Source organism: Vigna radiata, chromosome 1, assembly GCF_000741045.1.
Source record: "Vigna radiata var. radiata cultivar VC1973A chromosome 1, Vradiata_ver6, whole genome shotgun sequence".
In the NCBI taxonomy this organism is placed as follows: domain Eukaryota; kingdom Viridiplantae; phylum Streptophyta; class Magnoliopsida; order Fabales; family Fabaceae; genus Vigna; species Vigna radiata.
Window position 1 is genome coordinate 1570750 of NC_028351.1, and position 21423 is coordinate 1592172.

The window sequence follows — 21423 nt, forward strand, 5'->3', positions numbered from 1 at the left end:
GTTGAGAGCAGAGACCAATTTCCAAATTGCAACAACAAACACAACCATGTGCCCAACCATTTTCATTCCACTTCCAATCTTTTTTCATTTTATTAATCTACAAATACTATGTATAACTGCTAACTCTTTTTCATCACTCTCCAACATAACCATTTCTTAGTATGGTCAAATTTAAGAAACCAAAACAGAGACAAATCAGTAACAGTTTATTCTTTAAAAATGGAAATGCTTTTACCATGTTGTAATAAAAGGGTCGATCGTTTTGCTCAATAATCAATACATAATTGAATTTGAAAACAAAACTTCAAAGAAATGTGATGACTTTTTTTATTTTTTCTGTTCATCTATGCAAACTTTTTGTGACATGACAAAGCAGGTTTCATATTCTTCTGGCTTTTTCAGTTTCCAAGTGATGATGCTTTTGGGATCTTGAACATGGCGTCTATGATCTATCATCCTAAGACAGCCATTTAAATTTTCTCTGCAACCATGATTTCCACATGGAAGTGTAGAAGATGACATTTGATGTTGAGAAATTGGAGTGTAGTTCTTGCTAAAGCAAGCTGTTCTCTTTTTTTTTTCATGATGTTAAATTATAACAATTTTGAATCAATTGAAGATATGTAAAAAACATTGACATGTTTAAAAAAATAGTAAACGAGATTCAAGGAAAGTAAATTAATGGAGAGATTAAATGATTAATTAAGAAAAAAAAACCGTAATAAAGGGCAATTTGGTCTTTTAAGAAGGAAGAAAGTACTATAAAGAGCGGTGGCCATGGTTCGGACAACTTTAGTCGCAGAAGACACTCACAAAGACACAGTGCGTTGACGGCATATACAAACGCAAAAGAGGTTCGCCGGAAAATATTTCTCCGGTGACTCCGACGACGGTGTTTGAGGTTTTTCTCGAACCCGAAACTGAGGCCAGAAAAGGACGAACTTGGGTGGTGGGTAGGATCTGGCGGTGTATGATGGGATCTTGCATATGCCCGTTGGAGACTCCGGCGAGGTTGCTTTGGACCACGAGCTTCTTCCGTCATAAGCTTATGATCTTCTAATAATTCCCACACAAAAGCAAAAATCTCAGCAAAAACAACAACATCAGCGACCCTTCTAAATTTTCAAACAAGATTCTAGTAAAACAGAGTAAACCGCAAAAAACAAACACAAACAAAAAAAACACTTTTTAAGTACTAATCTCTTTCTCTCGCCGGCGGTGGTGAGTGACCGAAGTGCCATGGAGTCTGGACGGCTTTTCTTTGATGCCTGTGCTTCTCGCGGGAACACCAACATGCTCTTCCTCGGCAACACTGAACTCGCTTTCCGAGGTTATTTTCTTTCGCTCCTTGCTCTTGAATTGATCTTTGATACTTTTTTGTATTGAAAATTTGGATTTGAATGGTATGTTGTGGAGTAGTTTTTGTTTGTGTTTGATATGGTTTACTTTGTTCTAAAGTATTTGGTGGTGTTCTTCCTTCAAAAGTGGAATCTTGCCTCATCAATTTATGTTGACCTTTAATATGACTCAGCAGATTGTCAAAACAATTGAATTTCACCTGTAGTTTATGTTGATCTTTAGTATAAATCATCATTGCCTAAATTGTCTACATGAAACTTTGATATTGATTGAAGAAAAGTATTAAAAAAACATGTAAAGAAACCGCATCCAAGGTTTTGTGCTTCTAAAATTGATGTGTTTGGTTGCTGGGGAGTTAGGAACAGAAAGATGGTTCTGGTTAAGGAAAAATTAAAGCTTAAAAAAGGCATGATTCGATTTGGGTTTGTGATAAAGGAAGCAACTTCCTTGAGAGTGACAAATAAGGAAATAAAATTTCTATATTTATTTCGTGTGTGAGTTATTATGTTGAGACATGAAAGAGAGTTAATTGATGAAGTTTTGGTTTTGGAATTGAAATGGAAGCAGGGAGATCGATGATGAGCTTGGAGGAAGCCTCAAAGAGGCGACCTTTCTTCACCTCACCGGATGAACTGTATGACGAGGAGTATTATGAGAAGCAGATGCCGGAGAAGAAGCATCGCCTCAGTTCTGAACAGGTTGAAATTTGAATGAATTGCTATTTCTTGTTGTTGTTGTTTTGATCAGAAATTTGATATTCAAAGCAGTTATTGTAATGAATAGCTTGAACTTTGAATGAATTGCTTTGAGTTTGGCTTCTAAATTTAATAGTGTATGGAAAAAAAGATGGTTGGCTTTAAAGAGAAATTCCATTATGTATCTATAAAGTGGTTGATTTTGAAACCATTTCTTATTTTTAGTAGTAAATCAAGACAACTGTCATGGAGTTGAATGGTTGGTGGTGTTATTAATTTACTAATGGATCTGATGAGAGAGATAATATAAGGAAAATTCCTGTGACAGTTTGCAGTGAATAGTATAATGTTGTGACAGTCTTGTGTGATTGATGGTTAGGTCCATCTGTTGGAGAAGAGCTTTGAGGAAGAGAACAAACTGGAGCCTGAGAGGAAGACCCAGTTGGCCAAGAAGCTGGGATTGCAACCAAGGCAGGTAGCTGTGTGGTTTCAGAACCGCAGGGCTCGATGGAAGACCAAACAGCTCGAAAGGGATTTTGATGTTCTCAAGTCTTCATACGATACCCTACTTTCATCCTATGATTCACTTATGAAGGAGAATGAGAAACTCAAATCTGAGGTACATTTATGCATGGATAAAATATTGTAAAAGTAGTAAAATCATTGTATCTGGACAACAGGGGTGTTGAGATTTTTTAATTTAGATTTGGTTGCTCATATATGCAATTTGAGAAGTGTGGAATATTAAGATACAAACAAGGATGAATATAGGTTTATATACACATAAGATATTTCTAATAAGACTTTTCAGAGTGATACTAAAAACAAATTCGTGAAAACTTGACTCAGAACAGAGAATATCTTATCAATGTAAAGACTTATATATGTTGTCCATCCCTACAATGAATGATGCAACGGTTACTTAAAGCTATAAGTATGGTAGATGTGTGATGAAAAATTGGGTGAATAGAGTAGAATAGAATATAAATTGTGTGTGAACAGTTGTGGGAGTGTATAGGATAGAATTAGTGGCTTCACAATCAGAACTCCATCATAGCATAGCATAGGGAAAGAAGTCGACACTTGACATAGAAGATGATTGGTAGCTATCAAGAAAGGGCCCTACACATGAGATTCGACACTATAATAATCACAAACTACCAAGAGTAGCATCTGTTCTGAACCCCACCTGAACCCCACCTGGTTTGCAAAGAAGCCACTTTCAGAGTAACTATGCGAATATACCTCTATAGATTTCTCAAAATATGCTTTAAGACCCTCTTTTGTGAAAGGGACTGATGAACTTTTTTAAAAAAAGGAGTATGCAAGCTAGGCCATAAACTAATTAACAAGTGGACTTTTTTTTTTTAAAAGTGTGGTGGATTGAATATCTTAATGACATGTTGACTATTCCGCAGGTGGTATCCTTAAATGAGAAGCTTCAAGTTGAAGCTAAAGAGGTGCCTGAGGAACCATTGTATGACAAGAAAGTTGATCCACTTCCGGTAGAAGATATAGCTTCAATTTTCAGCACAAGGGTGGAGGACCACCAGAGCAGTGGATCTGTTGGAAGTGCAGTGGTGGATGAGGGTAGTCCACAGCTGGTGGTTGACAGTGTTGATTCACACTTTCCGGCTGAGAACCCTGGTGGATGTGTTGGCCCAGTTGAAAGAGTTCAGTCAGAGGAGGATGATGGAAGTGATGATGGGAGGAGTTACATGGATGTGTTTGTGGTATCTGAAACTGAGAACCAAAACCATGAGGAAGGAGAGGGATTGGTTTGGTGGACCAATATGTATTATGTTGGATAAATGATAATGCAGCAGCAGACATGAAATTAGAGGCATAATTAAGAGAAGGTAATGATAATAATATTGAATAATTAGATGTATGGTGTGGGCTTGGATTCCTAGGAGTTGGAGTGTCCTTAAGCCAAGTTTAATAATAAATAAAGTCTAGTAGTAGTAATTTCGTCTAATAATGTCAAGTGTGGGTTAATGCTTGTACTTCTTCCAAAACTACAGTAAGATTATTTAATGTTTAAGTATAAAAACATAGTTAATTAGTAAGTCCATACATAGATTTTAAGTTGTTCTTCTTTTTACCTTCCCAAATCCTCAATTTTCGAAAACCATTTGGATAAGATAATCTAGAATCACATCGGGGCTGAGGCCCACAAAGGTAGAAAAGAGCACAAACTGTCTACTTTTCATCAGATAATATTATTTTCACACACTAATCATGGCAAATAGGATGAAAAAAATATATCCTTGCAATTTGCATATAAAATTCATGTCAAATAGTTCACACATGACAAATAATTGATACTTAAAAATATTTAATATTTATGATTTTATAAATAGATCCATCTATAAATAATTTAGATATCATAATATCTGTATCTACAAGTATATTTGCAAATAATTAAAATTAAAATTAATTTATATATTTTATTAAATCAAAATTTATATTATATATTATATTTTTATTTTATTTTATTTAAATTTTATTTTAAAAACTTATAAAATGTTTTCTATTAAATATTCATCATCTATATATATTTATAAGTTTTAAGTATTTACAGATATTTTTTAAATAAGTATTTGACAAAAAACAGAACAAATAACAAATAGTTTGTTTTATTATAGATTGAATAATAGATAAACCCTGTCTGTACCCATCCAACCTATTTCCATGCCTAATGGTGTAACCAATGTGTATATTTACTAATATTATCAGCAAATTCATGAATTCAAAACATTGACAACAAAAACCAATGTGTATAATTACTAATATTATCAGCAACTTCATGTATTCAAAACATAGACAATCTTAAATCTTTTATATAAAATGTACAATCTAATCCAACACCATCCAACGCCAGATCTTCTGGTTGAGACCGGAGACTTGCAATTAACAGAAAAAACTACACGGATCAACTTCAATTTCTCACTAGTCACAACGAATTTATTTGGAAGATACGATGAAGGCTTCCAGCACTATATTTGCTGAAAGTACAAAGCAACTTAATTACACAGAAATATCATGATTAACAATAACTCAAACTGATCTAAAGATCATAATCAAGCAAGCAATGATTTGCAGAAATCACTCAATCTACTTCACGAACATGCCCAAGTAACTTACCTATATCGGCTTCCTCAATTTGGTATAACGAGAATACCACGTTATGAAAGGGGTATCCAGCTTCCTCCACCCCACAATTGTCATTGACACCTCCACAATGAGGAAATGGACTTTCTGTTTCTGAAATATGAATCAGAATACTAGAAAGGTGTCACAAGTAAATTGAGGGATATAGGCAGAAAAATCCATGCAAGTGCTATCTCGGCACGTGCAATGCATATGACGTAATACCACAAATCATTAACTACCAGACATACCCCACAGCAGTGCTATAACAATGTAACCCCCAAAGTGTAACTAAATACTTACTTTGACGCTAAAACAGTGAAGGAGGGGGTAAAATATTAGTGTGTATACATTAACCCCAACACACATGACTAGAAGATTATAGGAATTCTGCAAATAAAAAAAATCAAGATCACGCACGACGCAAGCACAAAGCAGATGGAAAAAAAGCTTTGATTCCAATAATTCCCCCTGCATTCTAACACATCTGCAGATGCCCAGGAACAAAATCAAGGGCATGCGTGTGCAGGACCTTTGGTGGGGTGGGTGAGAGAAAAAGTATAAAGAATGAAATATTGCCTACAACTGCTCAACTTTAACATTTTCTGACTTCTTTCCCATCCTTTTCTTTTTTACTACTTTCCTCCTATTCCTTTACAATAATTCCATTTGTATACATATATGGATCAGACTCTGCTAGAAAAATGAAAAATGGTTCTTCTCGCTATGGAGCAGCCAACTGGACATCTGCAGCAGAATTATAATTTCAAAATTGGACGCATCCTTACAATTCCCTCGTACTGTTGCCCCACTGAAAGCAGATAACGTTATAAATTCTGCTTAGCCAAAAAAAGGCATCCGAGTTAGCAGGTCAGCTTTACCTATATGTACAAGCAGGCAAGAGACACCAGCAGCTGTGGCTGCCCCATTTTACAGCCTTAGGTTTGCCCAATGAACCAGTCATACCAGTGGATGATCACATCACATCACAAAAGACTGACCAGATATCTGATTTTCTGAAATGCAAGTATAAGATCAACCATCTGATTCCTTCCTTTTCCTGTTTGACTTCCGGCTTCCTTTGGATTTCTCTGCATCCACATTCATCGGGGGTCTCGTCTCTGCTGTGCCAGAAGGTTCAGAGCTATCAGTAAGACTAGAATTGGGCGTTTTCTCGTATATAATGGCTAAATCAAGAGAGTATATGCGAAGGGCAAGGGAAGGCAAAGTAGAAGATTTCGCAGCAGCTGAGAATGATGACCAGTACCACCAGTCATTCCTCAAGTACTCCGTCTTAATCATATCTTCTAAGGTAAATGTCGCCTGAATCATCTGAGAAAAAGGAAGGAACCTTTATTAACAAACATAAATTCATATAATCACTAACCTCTACAGTATTAACATCTTTTTTAGACTGATATCAGAGTTAAAGCAAAGTGGCACTAGTAAGTCCACAAATTATTTCCTAGGGTAAATGTTGCACGAATCATCTGAGAAAAAGGAAGGCATCTCAATTAACAAACACTAGTGGAAATACATGCACTCCGCGGATGTTTCCACTTTTTTTTCATGGCAAAAACTTCATTAAACTATAAAATGATTTTTAGTTATTGAAATAAAAAATAGTGTGTAATTTTCAATTTATAAAAATTATTTTATAGCTTATAAATGATTTTTATGATTTTTTTTTGTTGTGTAAATGGTTTTTTATTATGAATTTGATATCAAAAAAATAGTTCCTAAAAGGATAAAATTGGAAAGTAGTTTTTTATTTGAATTTTAAAAAGTAGTTATTAAAAGGATAAAACTGAAAAAAAAATAAAAATATATATATATATATATATATATATATATATATATATATATATATATATATATATATATATATATATATATGTACACCAAAAGGGTGAATCCCCTTTGTTAATAGTATGGATACAGATGAATTCATATAATCACTAACCTTCTTGTATAAATATATAAACAGCTGTTTTTCACTGATATCGGAGTTAAAGCAAAGTCGCATTATTAAGTCCACAGAGTATTTTCTATCAAGAATAGAGACATCTCAATCAGGTAAGTAGCAGTACAGAGCCACGGATATAAGACAAACCTCGTATATAGTCTCTGCAGATTTCACAAATGCACGCCAAGCCTGTCTTCTGTCAGACTCGGCCTTTGATGGTCTCAGAGCAAATGCCGGGAGTGCAGCATCCATGTCAAGCAGATTAATCTTCAGTTGCCTCAAGATGTGAGAAACCTTTCCAACTAATGGTTTCAATGACGACAAAGGAACCACACAACAGCCATCTCCCATATCTGAAACAGGACCACAAAAAGGGAATTTCCCATCTCTTTGTTCTCCCGAGGATGATTTAATGGATTTATTGCTTTCGTTGGCAGCTAACCTACCAGTAGAAATGCCTGAGTTATGGTCAAGACATGCACCAGCTCCATCAGTATTTCCCTGAGAACCCCAGCTTTCCGTTGGTTTGGACAAAACACCAATAATGTCATCCTTTGAAGTTGAGAATTGTGCATACTCGATAACAAAAGGAGATACAGAAGGAACAAAGGAAGGGATACCATCTGAACCAATAAGACCTATTTCTTTGACAAGTTCCTTGTTGGAATCATTTGTCTCAAACTTGGAACATATATCTTCAAAATTAAATGGGCATGTGGATTCTTCATTTGAAAATTTAATCACTCTTGAGCTAAGCTTAGAACCACCACCAATTTTGGTTCCAGCTGTCTCTGCATCAGCACTGAATTTCTCTCGTGAGGTATCACATCTTAAGTTCCCTTTTCCTTTAGAAGATCCAATTTTGTTCCTATTCTTCTCTGCAACCGGAAGACCTGCATTACACTTGCCATCGTTGTGTCCATCAAATTCAACATCACTCAAAACAGTTTTGTGACAATATGTGCAGTGTCTCCTATAGGGCCATATGGGTTCAAGGCACTCACACCTAAACAACTTTTCATCATCAGTTGTTCTGGACTTTTTATTTTGCTTCTTCCACGTCTCAATATCCCACTCAAAGAAGGGACCGTATTTCTTTTCCAGCAAGGAAGTCGCCTTTGTAACAAGAGAGTTAGATATTGTTTTCTCTCTATTTCCGGGAATAGAAACAGGTCCCTGGTCCTCAACCTGCTCTTCGGTCTTCCCATTAAGGAACTCTTGGAATCTTGATCTTGGCCCCTGCATAATGGAATCTTTCAGTTCCCTTTCTTTAGGGTCATTATCGTCCAGCCAACCTAAGAGCTCTTCAATTTCAGCATCAGTTTCATAAGCAATCCATGGTGCACTATTGACCAAAGCATTTCTAAGCTGAGACATGAAAGGAGAGGAATCCTTCTCAGTTAGTGAACAATTCTGCAGAACAGAAAACTTCTCCACATAGTCTCTGCTAAATGACATTCCTTTTCCATGAAGCAGTGCAGCACTTGCATCAACAACTATACGTGAATGTCCTCCTGGCAAAGTTGAAGCCCAATACAATCGACCGATGGAATCAATGCCCAAAAATTCCCGGCGAACAGAGAGCCTAAGCAGCTGTGATACTACATTAGTTATGGACTCCTGCAATAGTGAAATATCACGCTTGATGGCATTGAGCTCAAGGTGATAGGGTTCTGACTCGTTCAAAACCATATGTGAAGCATCAACTGGCACCCCACCTTGCTGGCATGTCACAGGTGTAGACATGTCCCTTCCCTCACATTTATGGTGGTTACCCTGTGCATCAGCTGCTCCAACAGAACCATTTATTTCTTGAGACATATTTGGTGATGGAAAAGATTTGGGAGATTTATCAGTACATTGAGACTCCACAGCACCAGAGACATTTCTAAATTGTCCCTCTACATCTAAGGAATTCAAATTTTGGCTATCGGAATCTGAATTTGTCACAGATATGCTTTTATCTACACTATCAAACCTATACTTCTCTTTAGTTGTCTCTTCTGAAGGCAGACCATCAACAAATACCCCAAAATTACTAGGATTGTCAACTGCAGTATGTGGCTGGACCACACATTTAGCAGTATTTGAAAATGAAGTAGTAACCCCTTCCCTAAGACCAACTTCTCCAGCAGTATTTAATGAGAAAGTATCAATTTTAGCTGCTTTTGTGGACAAAACGTCCTCTCTGGTTTTCAGGTTTTTCCACTCTACAGAATGTGCACGCAATTTCTGATGTAACTCAGCAGACAACTCTGCACATTGTTCAAGGTGCTGGCGTATCATGGAAGAGTTAAGCAACTCATCACATAAAAATTTGAGAAGGAAAGTTCTCTGCAACCATTTAAAATAAAAACTAATCAAAACACAAACACAGAAAAAAGTTCTACAGTTTCAGAAATACATTATCAATCATGACTCAAGTTGCTAACCACAGGGCAACTTATGCTTCAAGCATATCACGATGTGCTCAAAACAAAACAAGAAAAAAAAGGACCCTTTGCCTTTAAAAGCAATATTTTGATGGGAAACCTTTTATACACATACAAGAAAATGAGCAATGCCAAAAGCAATCAAGTAACAAATGAAAATCCTGCAACTATAACTCAGGATAAGATATCGTTAGTTCAAGATAGAACCCCATTAAGATTCATTTTCAGATCATAACAGAATAGGAAGCACATACCAGCACCCTGCAATTACCAACAAAACTCTTTCTAGAAAGATACCACAAATATGAAGTTCAAAAATAAGACAATTAGGTCATTCTACCTAGAATGTTTATATGATTTAGCTATATTGTAAACAAAAGGTAACAAGTAGATGTGCATCAACTAACCTCGGCCAAGCTGTGCTCCCAGTATTCTTTTTCTTCAATTACAGCTGATAAATGAGTAAGGGATTCCAAGTAAAGAGAATTAACTTCACCCTGGAATTTTTTACTTCGGCGTTTGCCAATAACCTGTGTACGTTCTGTAACATCTTGAGTTGCATGTTTACCATCAACACAGGAAGGACAGTACCAGTTTCCCTCAGGGATCCTTGCGAGGGGAGGGTTTAAGCAATATGTATGATACTCAGCATCACAAGTATCGCATAGTAAAACACTATCATCATCCCTATCAATGCCACATACTTTACAGACTCCCTCATCCCAAGGGGCCTTTGGAGTTTCTTTCATTGACTCAATAAAATCATCAACTTCCTTTCTCATTTCTGCAGTTAAGCATTCCAGTTTAGCATACTCCATCAGTTTTTGCACATTCATGACAACCTGTACCCAAGGAGAAAATTATATGTTCGATTAACAAGAAAGCACAAGAGAAAATTTACAGAAGTAGACACAAACAGGCTAACAACCTCCTCATTATATAAAGATTCAAAGTTTTGGGATAATTTTTCAGCCAATTCGAGTAAATCAGGTTGATCCCCAAAAGCAACACGAACATTGTTCCACAGCTGCACCATCAAATCAACAGTTTAGTGCCTCCACACAAGTCACAAAAGAGCATTGTAAGAATGACTTGGCATCTACTAGAAAACATATTAGAGAACAGTAAATGAAGAGCATAAGGAAATCAACCGTGATGCCCCTTGAGCCAGAGACTAAAATGGTGCACACACAACCATAAAAGTGTATTTGCAATAATCTTTACAGAGAAACAAAATGGGTCTATATGGTGGTAGTTATCTAAAGTAAAAACAAAATAGAATGTGCTTCAACAAGCAATCGGAGTTTGATAACACTGACCTCCCGGACATCCTCAAGAAAAGCTTCATGAGATCCACCATAAGCTCCGGCAGCTAGTCTAAGGTCAATAGTGCGGAAGTCAATAGGGCGGGCCACCATGGCCGGAGAACCAAGAAGCCCCTCATCATCATTATCTGAAGAATTTATCAATTTTCTTCCCAGCAAATTGCAAAAAACCTTTGAATCATCGGCAGCAGCAGCACGCCGTAATACAATGCGACATCGTTTCATCATAATGTCAGAAATTGATATAACAATCTTCCTTTTCTGTCCTTTACTGGGATTTGATTGCGGTCCTTCACCAGCAACATCAGCCAACACTGAAAGAACTGCTTTCTGTTTTTAAACAAGAATAATGTTCAATTAAGATTCATGTTTCCTTAACCAAAAAGAATAAACTTTATTTTAACCAGATGACCTACCAGATAGTAACATAAAAAATGTTAGTTTTGTCATTATACATTGAGTGAGAAACTCTGGGTGTCTTGCATGTTGTAGTAGGTAATATTAACAGGGGGTAAACAGAAGTAAATACAGTTTTACATTACACATGTATTGTGGAAACTATAAACTATAAGATGGCTTGCGTGGTAAAACAGAGGATAATGCACCAGAAAACTAGAAACACCAACAATAATAATTCAAGCAAAACTCTATGTTGAAAACCATCACACCAGTGCAAACAGTAGCAGACAGTTCCTGGACCATTGAATTCTATGAAAAATCTTTTGGTCAGATATCTGATCTAATGGTCAAGAAACTTTCATACTAATAGTTTTATCATTGCAACCAAAATAGAGATTTTAAGATAAGTTTGGTCATGTCATTATCACATGCACCCCCGAAATATATATACACACGAAAGGAGAGGTGCCACTGAGAAGCACCTTTGTTGGTCCAGAAGCATTGCCCTTGTACACTTCCTTACTAATTGAATGTTCCAATTTTTTCCTTGCCCATTCTGGTGGATCCTTACCCAGAGCATCATAAACACACTTTCTTATTCGAGTACCCACATTTGTTGGTAGCTTTCTGACAGGTTCTAGCATTTGAGCCCATTCAGGAACATTACCATCATTTGCCAAATTTTTCTCAGAAGCAACCTTTGCATCAGACTCTTCTTCTTCCATAGTTAGTACATCACTTTGTCTGTTCAAAGAACCAAAAATTTTCTTTGTAGCCTCTGCAAGCAGCTGAGAGCCAAAGGAAAAAAAAAATCAGTGCTACTTCTATCATTCTTTTCAGATTGACAACTTAAATTGTAGTCTAGAAAAGTTTAACCAGCAGCAAGATATAAAATCTTAAGACATATGACATAAAAAAAACATTTCGAAAAGAAAACTGAATTGCCATTAGCTAGATAAAACAAATTCTCCATCCATGTCACAAAAAGGCCGAGTAAAGGAATAAACTTGAAAGTGGCCATTGACCCCACTCCAAAGTATCAAGTTCTGAGGGGTAAAAAGGAATATCGCCTGGGCTGAAAATACCACCAATCAGTTAAACTTCTATAAATTATTACATCTAAAGTGATTGTCTTGAAATATAATACTGTGTTTTTGAAGCCATGAATATCCTCAAACTCAGAATTTAGCCCAAATGCTAAATAAAATTATATCAAGGTCCCACATACTATGTTAGGATATAATGTGTGCAGAATAAAAGGAAATAGATTAGGAATTATTTGTTAGTTGGTTAGTTGGTTAGGGGGGCCTTTATAAAAAGGCAGGGAGGTCTTGTGTGAAGGTATTTTTTGATAATTTTGTAGATTGAGCTTTGACTCTTTGTGAAGGGGAAACCCTTGGAAGAGGGAGTGCACTCCTATTCTTGTATTCTTTGGTTACAATAATAATACAGTTCTGTTTCCAAAAATCTGGTGAGTGTGTGCTGTTTTGAGTGATAGTTAGACTTCTTGACTAAAGAAGTCTAACATACTAGCACTGTGAAGCAAAATGGGTAAGCAGTAACGAAATATTAGCCAGAACCAGGATATAACTGATGCTCACCTGTGCATCTGCTTCCATTCCCGCCACACCAGTAAGAGCACCACACAGCAAACCACCATCACCTCGTAAGCAGCGAAATACTTTACCACTTTCACGGGCAGTAATTTCTGCAGACTCAAGGTTGCCATCCATTGTTAAAAAAGCCAAGATATATCTCCGAGCTAATTCTGGCCAGGTCAACTCATTAATAGGAAGCATGTTCAGTTTGGTTCGTTTAGCAGGAAGACCACTATCCATATCTTTCTTTCTTCCCCGTCTTGTTCGTGTTTCTCCAGGTTCAGAATTTGGATCCACCAGGACAGCCACCCTTGATAGCAATTCACCTATTAGCACTCTCAGCAGTGAATTATGAGCCTTGGTCAAAGTTACACCAAAGCATCTGGCATAAGTGAAAGATGCGAGCTTAACTTGAGCAGCCTCCTTCATTGCTTCAGTTTCCATTTGAATAAATGCATGAGAACTTTCCATGGGACCTGATGGACCAGTATCACTTCCTGGGGACAATAATGGTCTGCAACTACCATCAGTTCCTTGGGAAATTAAAACTTGTCTTTCGTCCATGTCCCTCTCTGATTTCTCAAGAAAATCCAATCCATCAAACCAAGGGTTAATTAGTTCCTTCTCAAGCCCATCTAATGACAATGGTTCTTGCAAGTCCAGAACTTCGTTAAATCGCTCTAAAAGTTCCCAAGCCTGGAAGACAAAAGCAGAAAATGTAAAGGATATATCATAGCAAATAAAAATAAAGCCAACAAATGTAAAAGCCTAACAAAAAACATTTCAGATTCACTGTTGGCATGAAAGAAAAATACCTGAAAAATGTCACCAATGAGCTCACCCGGAGCCCTGGAGCATAATGGCTTCCCAAGTGGTGGACGACGACCTTCCTTAAAGCTTTTTTTAGTCAAACTTGCCTTTTTGGACCTCCTGTATAAACCTTGAAGTGCTTCTTCCTGATTTTTTGACCCATCCCTCCATTCAACTACTAAGAAACCATTTTCTACTGTTGGCAATGACGAGCTGTTATCTCTACAATTTAAAAGTTCATACTGCAAAGATTCAACGCCAGGAAGCTGTTCCAATACTTCTTGAACAAATTCAACATCCAATCCAAACCTATCCTGCTCCAACCATTTTCTCAAAGCCTCAGAGATACCTTCCAGATCACTGTCTGCATAAATTACATCTGGGATGCCAACTGAACTGAGGGAACCACAAAATTTATCCAACGCATCACTTTTTACATTCCCTAAATCCCATTGATGTAAGCATGTTTCATTCTTAACATGGTTACAATAGAACTTGAGAGTTCCTTTCTGTTTGCAGAAATCCTTGTAAGCATTAACTAACTTCTGAGAAATAACTCTCCATGCAGAGCACGATGACCGCTCTTCCACACAAAATTCACCAATTCCATCATTAAACTCACCAGCTAAAGAATTTATAACATTATCTTGAACTGAACCAGTCGCAGGGCCTAATGCATCTGGTGTATGAGTATCCTTAATTGAGAAGTTTGCAGAGCAACTTAGGACATCATTTTCAGTTGGTACACAAGGGTCTTGAAGCATCATCTGGATATTATCACCATCATCCAAATCCATACTACCATTAGTTTTTCCATCGCCTTCATCAGCTTGACTTGCAAGTTGACAACATTTTGACAATGAAAGGATGGTTGACCCAACTGGAACAGGAAATTCGGAACAGGAACACCTCTGGATCCTAAATATAGGTCCAGAATCACCACCCTCCAAAACTTCACATGTAAAAAGAGAACCAGTAATCTTGTCATGCCAACAAGATTTATAACCTACAGGACATATAAGATTAACATCATAATACGATGGTCTCACATCAACTTTCCCTAATGAGAGAACAAAGAAGTCCTTGAACTGTAGAGGGAGTTCATCCTGAAATATAAAAAAATAGAAAAATTAGGCAGAAATAGTGAATTTTAGATTCACTATAATAACTCCCCCTAAATTCTGAGTTATATTGGGAAAAACTAACAGTACGAAACCAGCTTCACAAAAAAATGAGGAAATATAAACTAGATTCACACACCTCAAATTGCTGAGGGAAGGACTGTCCATCCTCTTTTCTTCCACTTTCATAGGGTTTTGCGATATTCCCCCTAGTACTAGCACACTCCACATTTAAACCTTCAGAAGAAGGATCCTTACAATTACTATTCATCATGGTTCCCCGTTTTTCCATGAAACCATTGACTACGGGAGATCTTGTTGACTTTTTTTTCCTAGATAGAGAACCACCTAAAGACACAAGAGACCTCTCATTTCTTATTTCAGATTCAACGGCATTGAAGCCAGACATTAGCCCCAAATAACAAGCTACTTCATACACAGAATCAAATATCTTTCCGTCAGGTGCACAGTAAACTGCATATAGTTCAGAGCTGCTAACTGATTGTCTAAATTCCACTCGCCAACCTTCCTCTAGTACACCGCGCCGTTCAGATATAAAATCTTTAAGAGCCTGCAAAATTATCTCATTTGGACCCCGAGATGGTATTGTAATAGCCGTATTGTTACTACTACTATGAATTCTAAGAGGGAAATCTGTACATACCTCCTCAAATTTTCTAGTAATCGATTGAGTATGATTCAATATATCCTCAAAACCCACTCTATCAGCTTGTGTCAAACCTCCAGAAGCCTTTTGGAAGCCAGTACCATTTCCATTGTAAAAGTTTGAATATGTCACAGGGGCACCAAATGGACTGGCACCAAAATAATTATCACCGAGAGTTTGCTTTCTAAGATCAAAATAAACATAAAAAGTAACCAGATAAAACAATTCGGATCAGGAGGCATAAAGTATTGCGTTAATAAATAAAAGACATAAATGGAACTAGTACAAAGATTACGACAATGTACACTCAATATTCATCATGCAAGCTTTAAAAAACATATAAGTAATTAGGTGTTTAAACAAACATCAGTATATGACACCTAAAAGGTAACCGTATGAAACCAGCTCTAAAAAACGAGGAAAAACATTCCTTTAATGTGTGAAGAAACATGGGTAACATTTTCTGGAATGGTAAGAAAGAAGGGTTTGAAATCCTATTACCTTTCTGAAGCAAAAATTGCATAAGAGTGAGTTTGTACAATTTCAACCAAAAAACAACTAAACAATGTTGTTTGGGGTGTAAAAATGGGTTTTCAAAGCCTATATAACGGTAGCACACTATTGTGGCCACGATGTCAGCTATAGAAAATCACTCAGCTATCACAATCACACTGCAGCACAAGGCCACTCCACTCTGACATATCACAATACTGACAACTGTGTTCTGCAATGGTGATTCTTGTACCTTCAAAGAACTAGTGTTTTTGGAAAAACTATATGAAAACATGTATTAAGATTTTCCGTGTGAAAGCAAAACTTCTAAATGCCAGTATAGCATCTAGAATTGAAATCAGAATTTGGCTGACTAATTCTAAGATTTAAGTTTGGAAACCCTAAATAAAATGATAAAGCCATTTCAAAATTCCATGGAATTACAAAATAACTAGCCCAAACCCTTTCTAAATATTAACCAACACCCTAAAAATTGCCAATACCACATCTAGGAACTAAAGTCATTAATAACCAGAAAAGAATATTAATTGAGAGAAAAAAGTACAGCAAGAAAGGAAACATAAGGTAACCATCCAAACAGAACACTGAAAGAGAGAAAACAAAATATTGTATTAAAAAATAGAACAGAACATAGACCCCTCTGACATGAACATAACAGATTCCAAAGGATGTGAACAGAGTAGAGACCACAGAACGGTGTGCCAGAGTTCCACCCTAGTTGGCCAAAAACTCTACCAGATTGCAATGGGTTGGCCAGAAACACAGCAAAGAGTTCTAAGTCAGTATCGGAAAGAGGAGAATACGAGAAAAGTGTATTATTTAAGCCTTTGGAAGGGGAGAGTAACAAAATAGGGCTTATACTCTAGTAAAATATTGGCCCTCTTATTTAGCGCCATACGACATCGTTCAAAGGGCCAGAAAAGGGGTTTTCACACTTGGAAAGAATAGCAGCTGAGCTGGCAGCACACAACAACTCTGACACTGAACTACTGCCGTCGTGGCCTCAAAGAAACGGCAAGGGGCTGTGCTGTGGCACCGCAGCCGTATAACAGCCCAATCACACACTATTGAAAACCGCAGAATTTATTACTCTAAACCAATTTAAGCTCAAACAAAATTGGAATTAAAATTATGAACTATAACTTCAATTCCATCACCAAACGAATCTTACCATTAAATGTCCACAATATCTTAAGTGAATTCCTTTCTGATTACATTTGCACCATATTGTTCAACAAATATTACACCAAATATGAAAAAAAAACAATGAAGAAATGCATTTCATTAACGTATGTACCGCATTCAAAATTTCAGTGGGGAGACTTTACTATACTTGAAATTTGTTTGGTAGTGTATTAATTTAGTTGTTCCTGAATTGTTTTGGAAGGCAGAAAGTAGAAAACGAGGTGGCAACTATGCAATTATAACAAAAAGTTGAAAACCATAAAGCCAAAAGCTCATAGCTCAACTGGCACCGCCGCGAGGGTGATGTGACAACAAAGGCGGCGGTTCGATTCTCCTCGCACTATGTAGGTAATTGCTTCTATTTTATACTAAAAATAATGAGCATTGTTATTTATCAAAATAATTAAAGAACAGCTAACCAGGTAGAATCCATTAAATACATAGAAAATCAAAGAAAAAGGTGATTTTCAATGTAACTGCTCAAACTTGCATATTCTACCACCTATCATACCTCAATTTTCGGAAAGTTCACAAAACATCTTATAGAGGTAAGCAATTTCCAAGAAGGAGTGAAAAAACTAAACTAACTTAACAAATATTTTCTAAACTTTAAAAACCCGAAATCATAGATGAAGGAGACGGGGTCAGTTTCAAAAAGCAAATGTTACAATTTAGAGAACACAATGAGTTAAGTCCAGGTAAGCATCTGATCCAACTATAAAAATCAAAGTCAAGGTCATGAATTTGATATTCAAAGAACACTTGTTGAGGGAGAGATTGCCGCGAGGTGCATCAATCATCTTGTGGCTTAGGTTTGGTGGACCAAGCCTCAATTGAATCATTATACTTGGATTGGTATGCTCATAAAGTGTTGGTCAAAACTATAAGCTATAGTATTTAACTAAGTTGTAAGCACTCAATCTAACTATAGGTACCATAGTTAAGATCACGAGTTTGATTACCAACATTGCAGAGGGAGGTTGTTCTGAGGTGCATTAACTGTTTTGTGACAGAGGTTGGATGGGTGGAGTCACAATTAAATGGTGTAGTTTGAGCTAATACGCCCTTAAGTAAAAAAAAAAATGTATTCTAATTATCAGCTATAGGTTTTTACATATTGGTAAGTGTTCAATCCAACAATTACAATCTTAGCTATTTGCGAATTCAGGTGCAAGACAAAAGCATAAGGATTCTAAGACAATGCAGACTAAATAGTGACTTTAACAACATTTGTACTATTTCCTTTCTTCAGAGGGAGGAGGGTTGGAAATTTGTTTGGTAGTGTTTTAATGAGAATGTTCTTGAGAAGATATCAAATAATTTTAGGAAGCGGAAAGTTGAAAATACAGAAGCAACTAGAGTTGGCACCAGACATCGGCACCAGATGCACTGCCGCGCCTGTTAACGATGTGGGCAGTTCAATTCCCCAAGGTCACCTATTCTCCCCATGCAGAACGTGTTTTTGCTTCATTTTGATGCCATAAACAAAGTGCATCGCCACTTATCACATAAAATAAAACAGTTATCTGGGGTTTACCACGAAAAAAGAACACATTCGCATACATAGCTTCAAAGAAAAAAGTGATTTTTTAACTAACTACTCACAGTCACATATTCTACCATCTACCATATATTACCAGCCAACTAACAAGCCCAGTTTCCCAAAATCTCACTACACTCTTTTTAAAAAGTCACCATTTTTCCTAAAGAAATAAAAAACAACACTCCTAACCTAACACACTCTAAATTTTGAAAACCTAATAACACAATATGAACTGAAAAAGAGAAAAACACGTTCTCAGCACAATAACCAGACGCTAAACCACCCACATTGATCTCACAACACTCAAAACCTCTTCCTTCTTTCAAACCAACTCATTCCACACAACCTCACTGAAAAACCGACCAAGAGGGCTTAGCTTCACACCACACCGTAGTGCACGCACAGTTAGCTGAAAACACAAGACAATAAACATACATTTCATAGTACATAACAATGACAAGAGAAAGAGAGCTCGACAGTTTTTTCCGTACCTCAAATCATGCACGTCTCCTTCGCCGACGCCTTCGGCTTCGGCTTCGCTCGGTGGCGGAGCGTTGATATCGAGAAGCTGCTTCACTCCCAACGGCCACCGCTTGCTCTTCACTCCAGAGGCGACGCACTCGCCGCAGACCCACTCCTCCAGGCTCGCAGCCTGGCGTCCTCCGCCGCGAATTCCGGCGCAGGCGAGGTGGAAGCCGCGCTCGCAGCCGTCGCACACGACGAGGTGGTGGTGGCTCCCGGCGGCGGTAGGGCAGGGCTTGGAGCAGGCAGCGCAAGGAGCGAGGCCACCACTGGGGAGGGAAGCGGGGGCTCCCGGCGGCGGCCCGGGGTTCTCGTGATAAGTGCGGACGACGTCGGTGACGGAGTCCGGTAGGGTTTCGGGGAACAAGGAGGAAGGCGAAGGGATCTCGTTAAGGTCGATTCCGAGGCCTGAGCGAGCGTCCTGGTGATGGTTGTTGTGCTGGGGCGGCGGCGGCGGCGGCGGCGCGTTAAGGTTGCGGTCGCCGCCGGTGGAATCGGGGAGCTCCATGATCATCGGAGAGTCGGCGCTGAGTCAGACGGCATCGAGTTAGGGCTTTGAGTTTGAACCATTGTGCTTCCGATTTCGAAGTAAATCTTTGTTGGGAAGAGATCGAAGGAAGGAAGTGAGATTGGAGCGTAGAGAAGAGAGAGAAAGCGCGAAGAGAGAGAAACAAGAAAAAGAAAAGGGAAAGACAGGGATGGGACCGTATCTGTATCGTAAACTCGTAAATCTCTTTCTCAGTTTCTATTCCCCTTTTCTTTTTCTTTTTTTTCTATCTTCAACTGCCAAACCTTAACCTCCTGCTTATTTATTATTACAATAATCAATACTAAATCACCAAAACCATGAAACCAACCAAAATTTCATAAAACATTTTAGGGTTTATAGATCAGTGTTGTTTCGACACAACAATGTTAAAATCAAATCTTACAAAATTAACTGAATAATATACCAATTTGTTATTAAACTATATAAATTAGTAAAGATAAAAAAATGTATATATCAAACCTTTCACTAATTGAAAAAACCTTTCGCATGTTTAGTTTGGTACAGAATGGTGAGAATATTATAAGCACGCCAATTTTACTTAAACAAACACGATATCATACCTATCAAATTTTTAACTTTTCTCATGGCAAGAAAAAGTATTCAGATCAGCACGTGATCTTGCAAAATTTCCATGCATGTTTGTTATAATTATTAATTTTTAATTATTAAACTTTTTTTTTGCAAGGAATAAAAGTTAAATGTCTAGTTCAATACATATTATAATATTTATTTTTTAGTATAAAATCGTTACCCTATGAATTGGTATGGTTTAAGTTTATTGACTTAGGAATTAAGTGAGTTCAGAAGAAATTAATCTATTATGATTTATTAATATACTTTTTATTTTATTTATTTTGTGAATTATTTTATTGAAATGTCGAGTTAAATTGATTTTATCACATATATTCATAATTATCCATTGTTGTAATGTTGTGTTTGAATATATTGAAATTTCAATTGTTGCATGAATGCATGGAAAATAAAAAGTTTGCCCTAGTAAATGTGATTAAATATATTAGAAAGAAATGTGGTATTTTACAACTTCTTTGAGTTTTTCACATGTAATAAGTTTTTACAAAGGTTTACGACCATAAAATGAAAATTACAATTGAAGACAAAAGATCATGTAAATGCATAAGGTTTTTTGTACTCAAAAACATTCAATAACCTTTGTTATGTACGAGGGGTATTTTTGGAACCTTAACTTGCATGATCAATGCATGCACATGCAAGATAAATTTTGGTTGTAAGTATTGTAAACTTTGGTTTTTTCCAATTGAATACTTTATTAAAAAAAAAATATATTAAATATTTTTTTATTGAATACCTAATTTTTTATAATCTTAAGTGGAGTTCATACTATTTGTTTTTCATTAATGAGATATTCATGTGTTAAGAATAGTGAAATTTTGTTATTAATACATATAAAATATTAGTACAATTAACAACGTATTTATTTATATTATTGTTTTCAATATTGTCTTATATAAATAATATCTTATCATAACACCTCACGACATTGTTTTATATAAATAATATTACACCTTATCATAATATCTTACGTTTCTTAACATATGAAACAAAA

At 36.8% G+C, this 21423-nt stretch overlaps 2 protein-coding genes across 6 annotated transcripts; one reads left to right on the forward strand and one right to left on the reverse strand.

Annotated features, from left to right (window-relative positions):
- Positions 1-1157: 1157 nt before the first annotated feature.
- LOC106769686 (methyl-CpG-binding domain-containing protein 9) lies at positions 1158-20042 on the reverse strand. 5 transcript variants are annotated; one of them, XR_002668059.1, is made up of 12 exons: positions 19258-20042; positions 15523-15709; positions 14998-15429; positions 13743-14843; positions 12931-13623; positions 11812-12117; positions 10925-11260; positions 10534-10632; positions 10013-10447; positions 7321-9507; positions 5202-6539; positions 1158-1558 (listed from the first exon to the last, which is right to left on the reverse strand). XR_002668059.1 is itself a non-coding variant. In XM_014655426.2 (11 exons), the coding sequence occupies exons 1-11, from the start codon at positions 19800-19802 to the stop codon at positions 6243-6245; spliced, it is 6618 nt and encodes a 2205-aa protein (XP_014510912.1). In that variant the 5' UTR covers positions 19803-20042; the 3' UTR covers positions 4867-6242. The 5 variants fall into 5 exon arrangements, 1 of the variants encoding a protein (XP_014510912.1); XR_002668061.1 differs by lacking the exon at positions 1158-1558 and having other exon boundaries at positions 4832-5321; positions 6089-6539; XR_002668060.1 differs by lacking the exon at positions 1158-1558 and having other exon boundaries at positions 4832-5341; positions 6089-6539.
- On the forward strand, positions 1199-4126 carry LOC106773655 (homeobox-leucine zipper protein HAT5). Its single transcript, XM_014660390.2, is given in 5 exon segments — positions 1199-1330; positions 1927-2057; positions 2434-2673; positions 3473-3844; positions 3846-4126. Coding segments are annotated over 5 exon segments (858 nt in total). The 5' UTR covers positions 1199-1239; the 3' UTR covers positions 3870-4126.
- Positions 20043-21423: the final 1381 nt, after the last annotated feature.

What these genes read in the sequence shown, in the direction of transcription:
- LOC106769686 (XM_014655426.2), bottom strand. Translation starts at nt 19,802, where the DNA reads ATGATCATGGAGCTCCCCGATTCCACCGGCGGCGACCGCAACCTTAAC. An exon ending in TCATTGGTGACATTTTTCAG is followed by an intron (nt 13,624 to 13,742) that starts GTATTTTTCTTT and finishes TTTGTCTTCCAG; the next exon opens with GCTTGGGAACTTTTAGAGCG. An exon ending in GGGAGCACAGCTTGGCCGAG is followed by an intron (nt 9,508 to 10,012) that starts GTTAGTTGATGC and finishes AAATGGTTGCAG; the next exon opens with AGAACTTTCCTTCTCAAATT.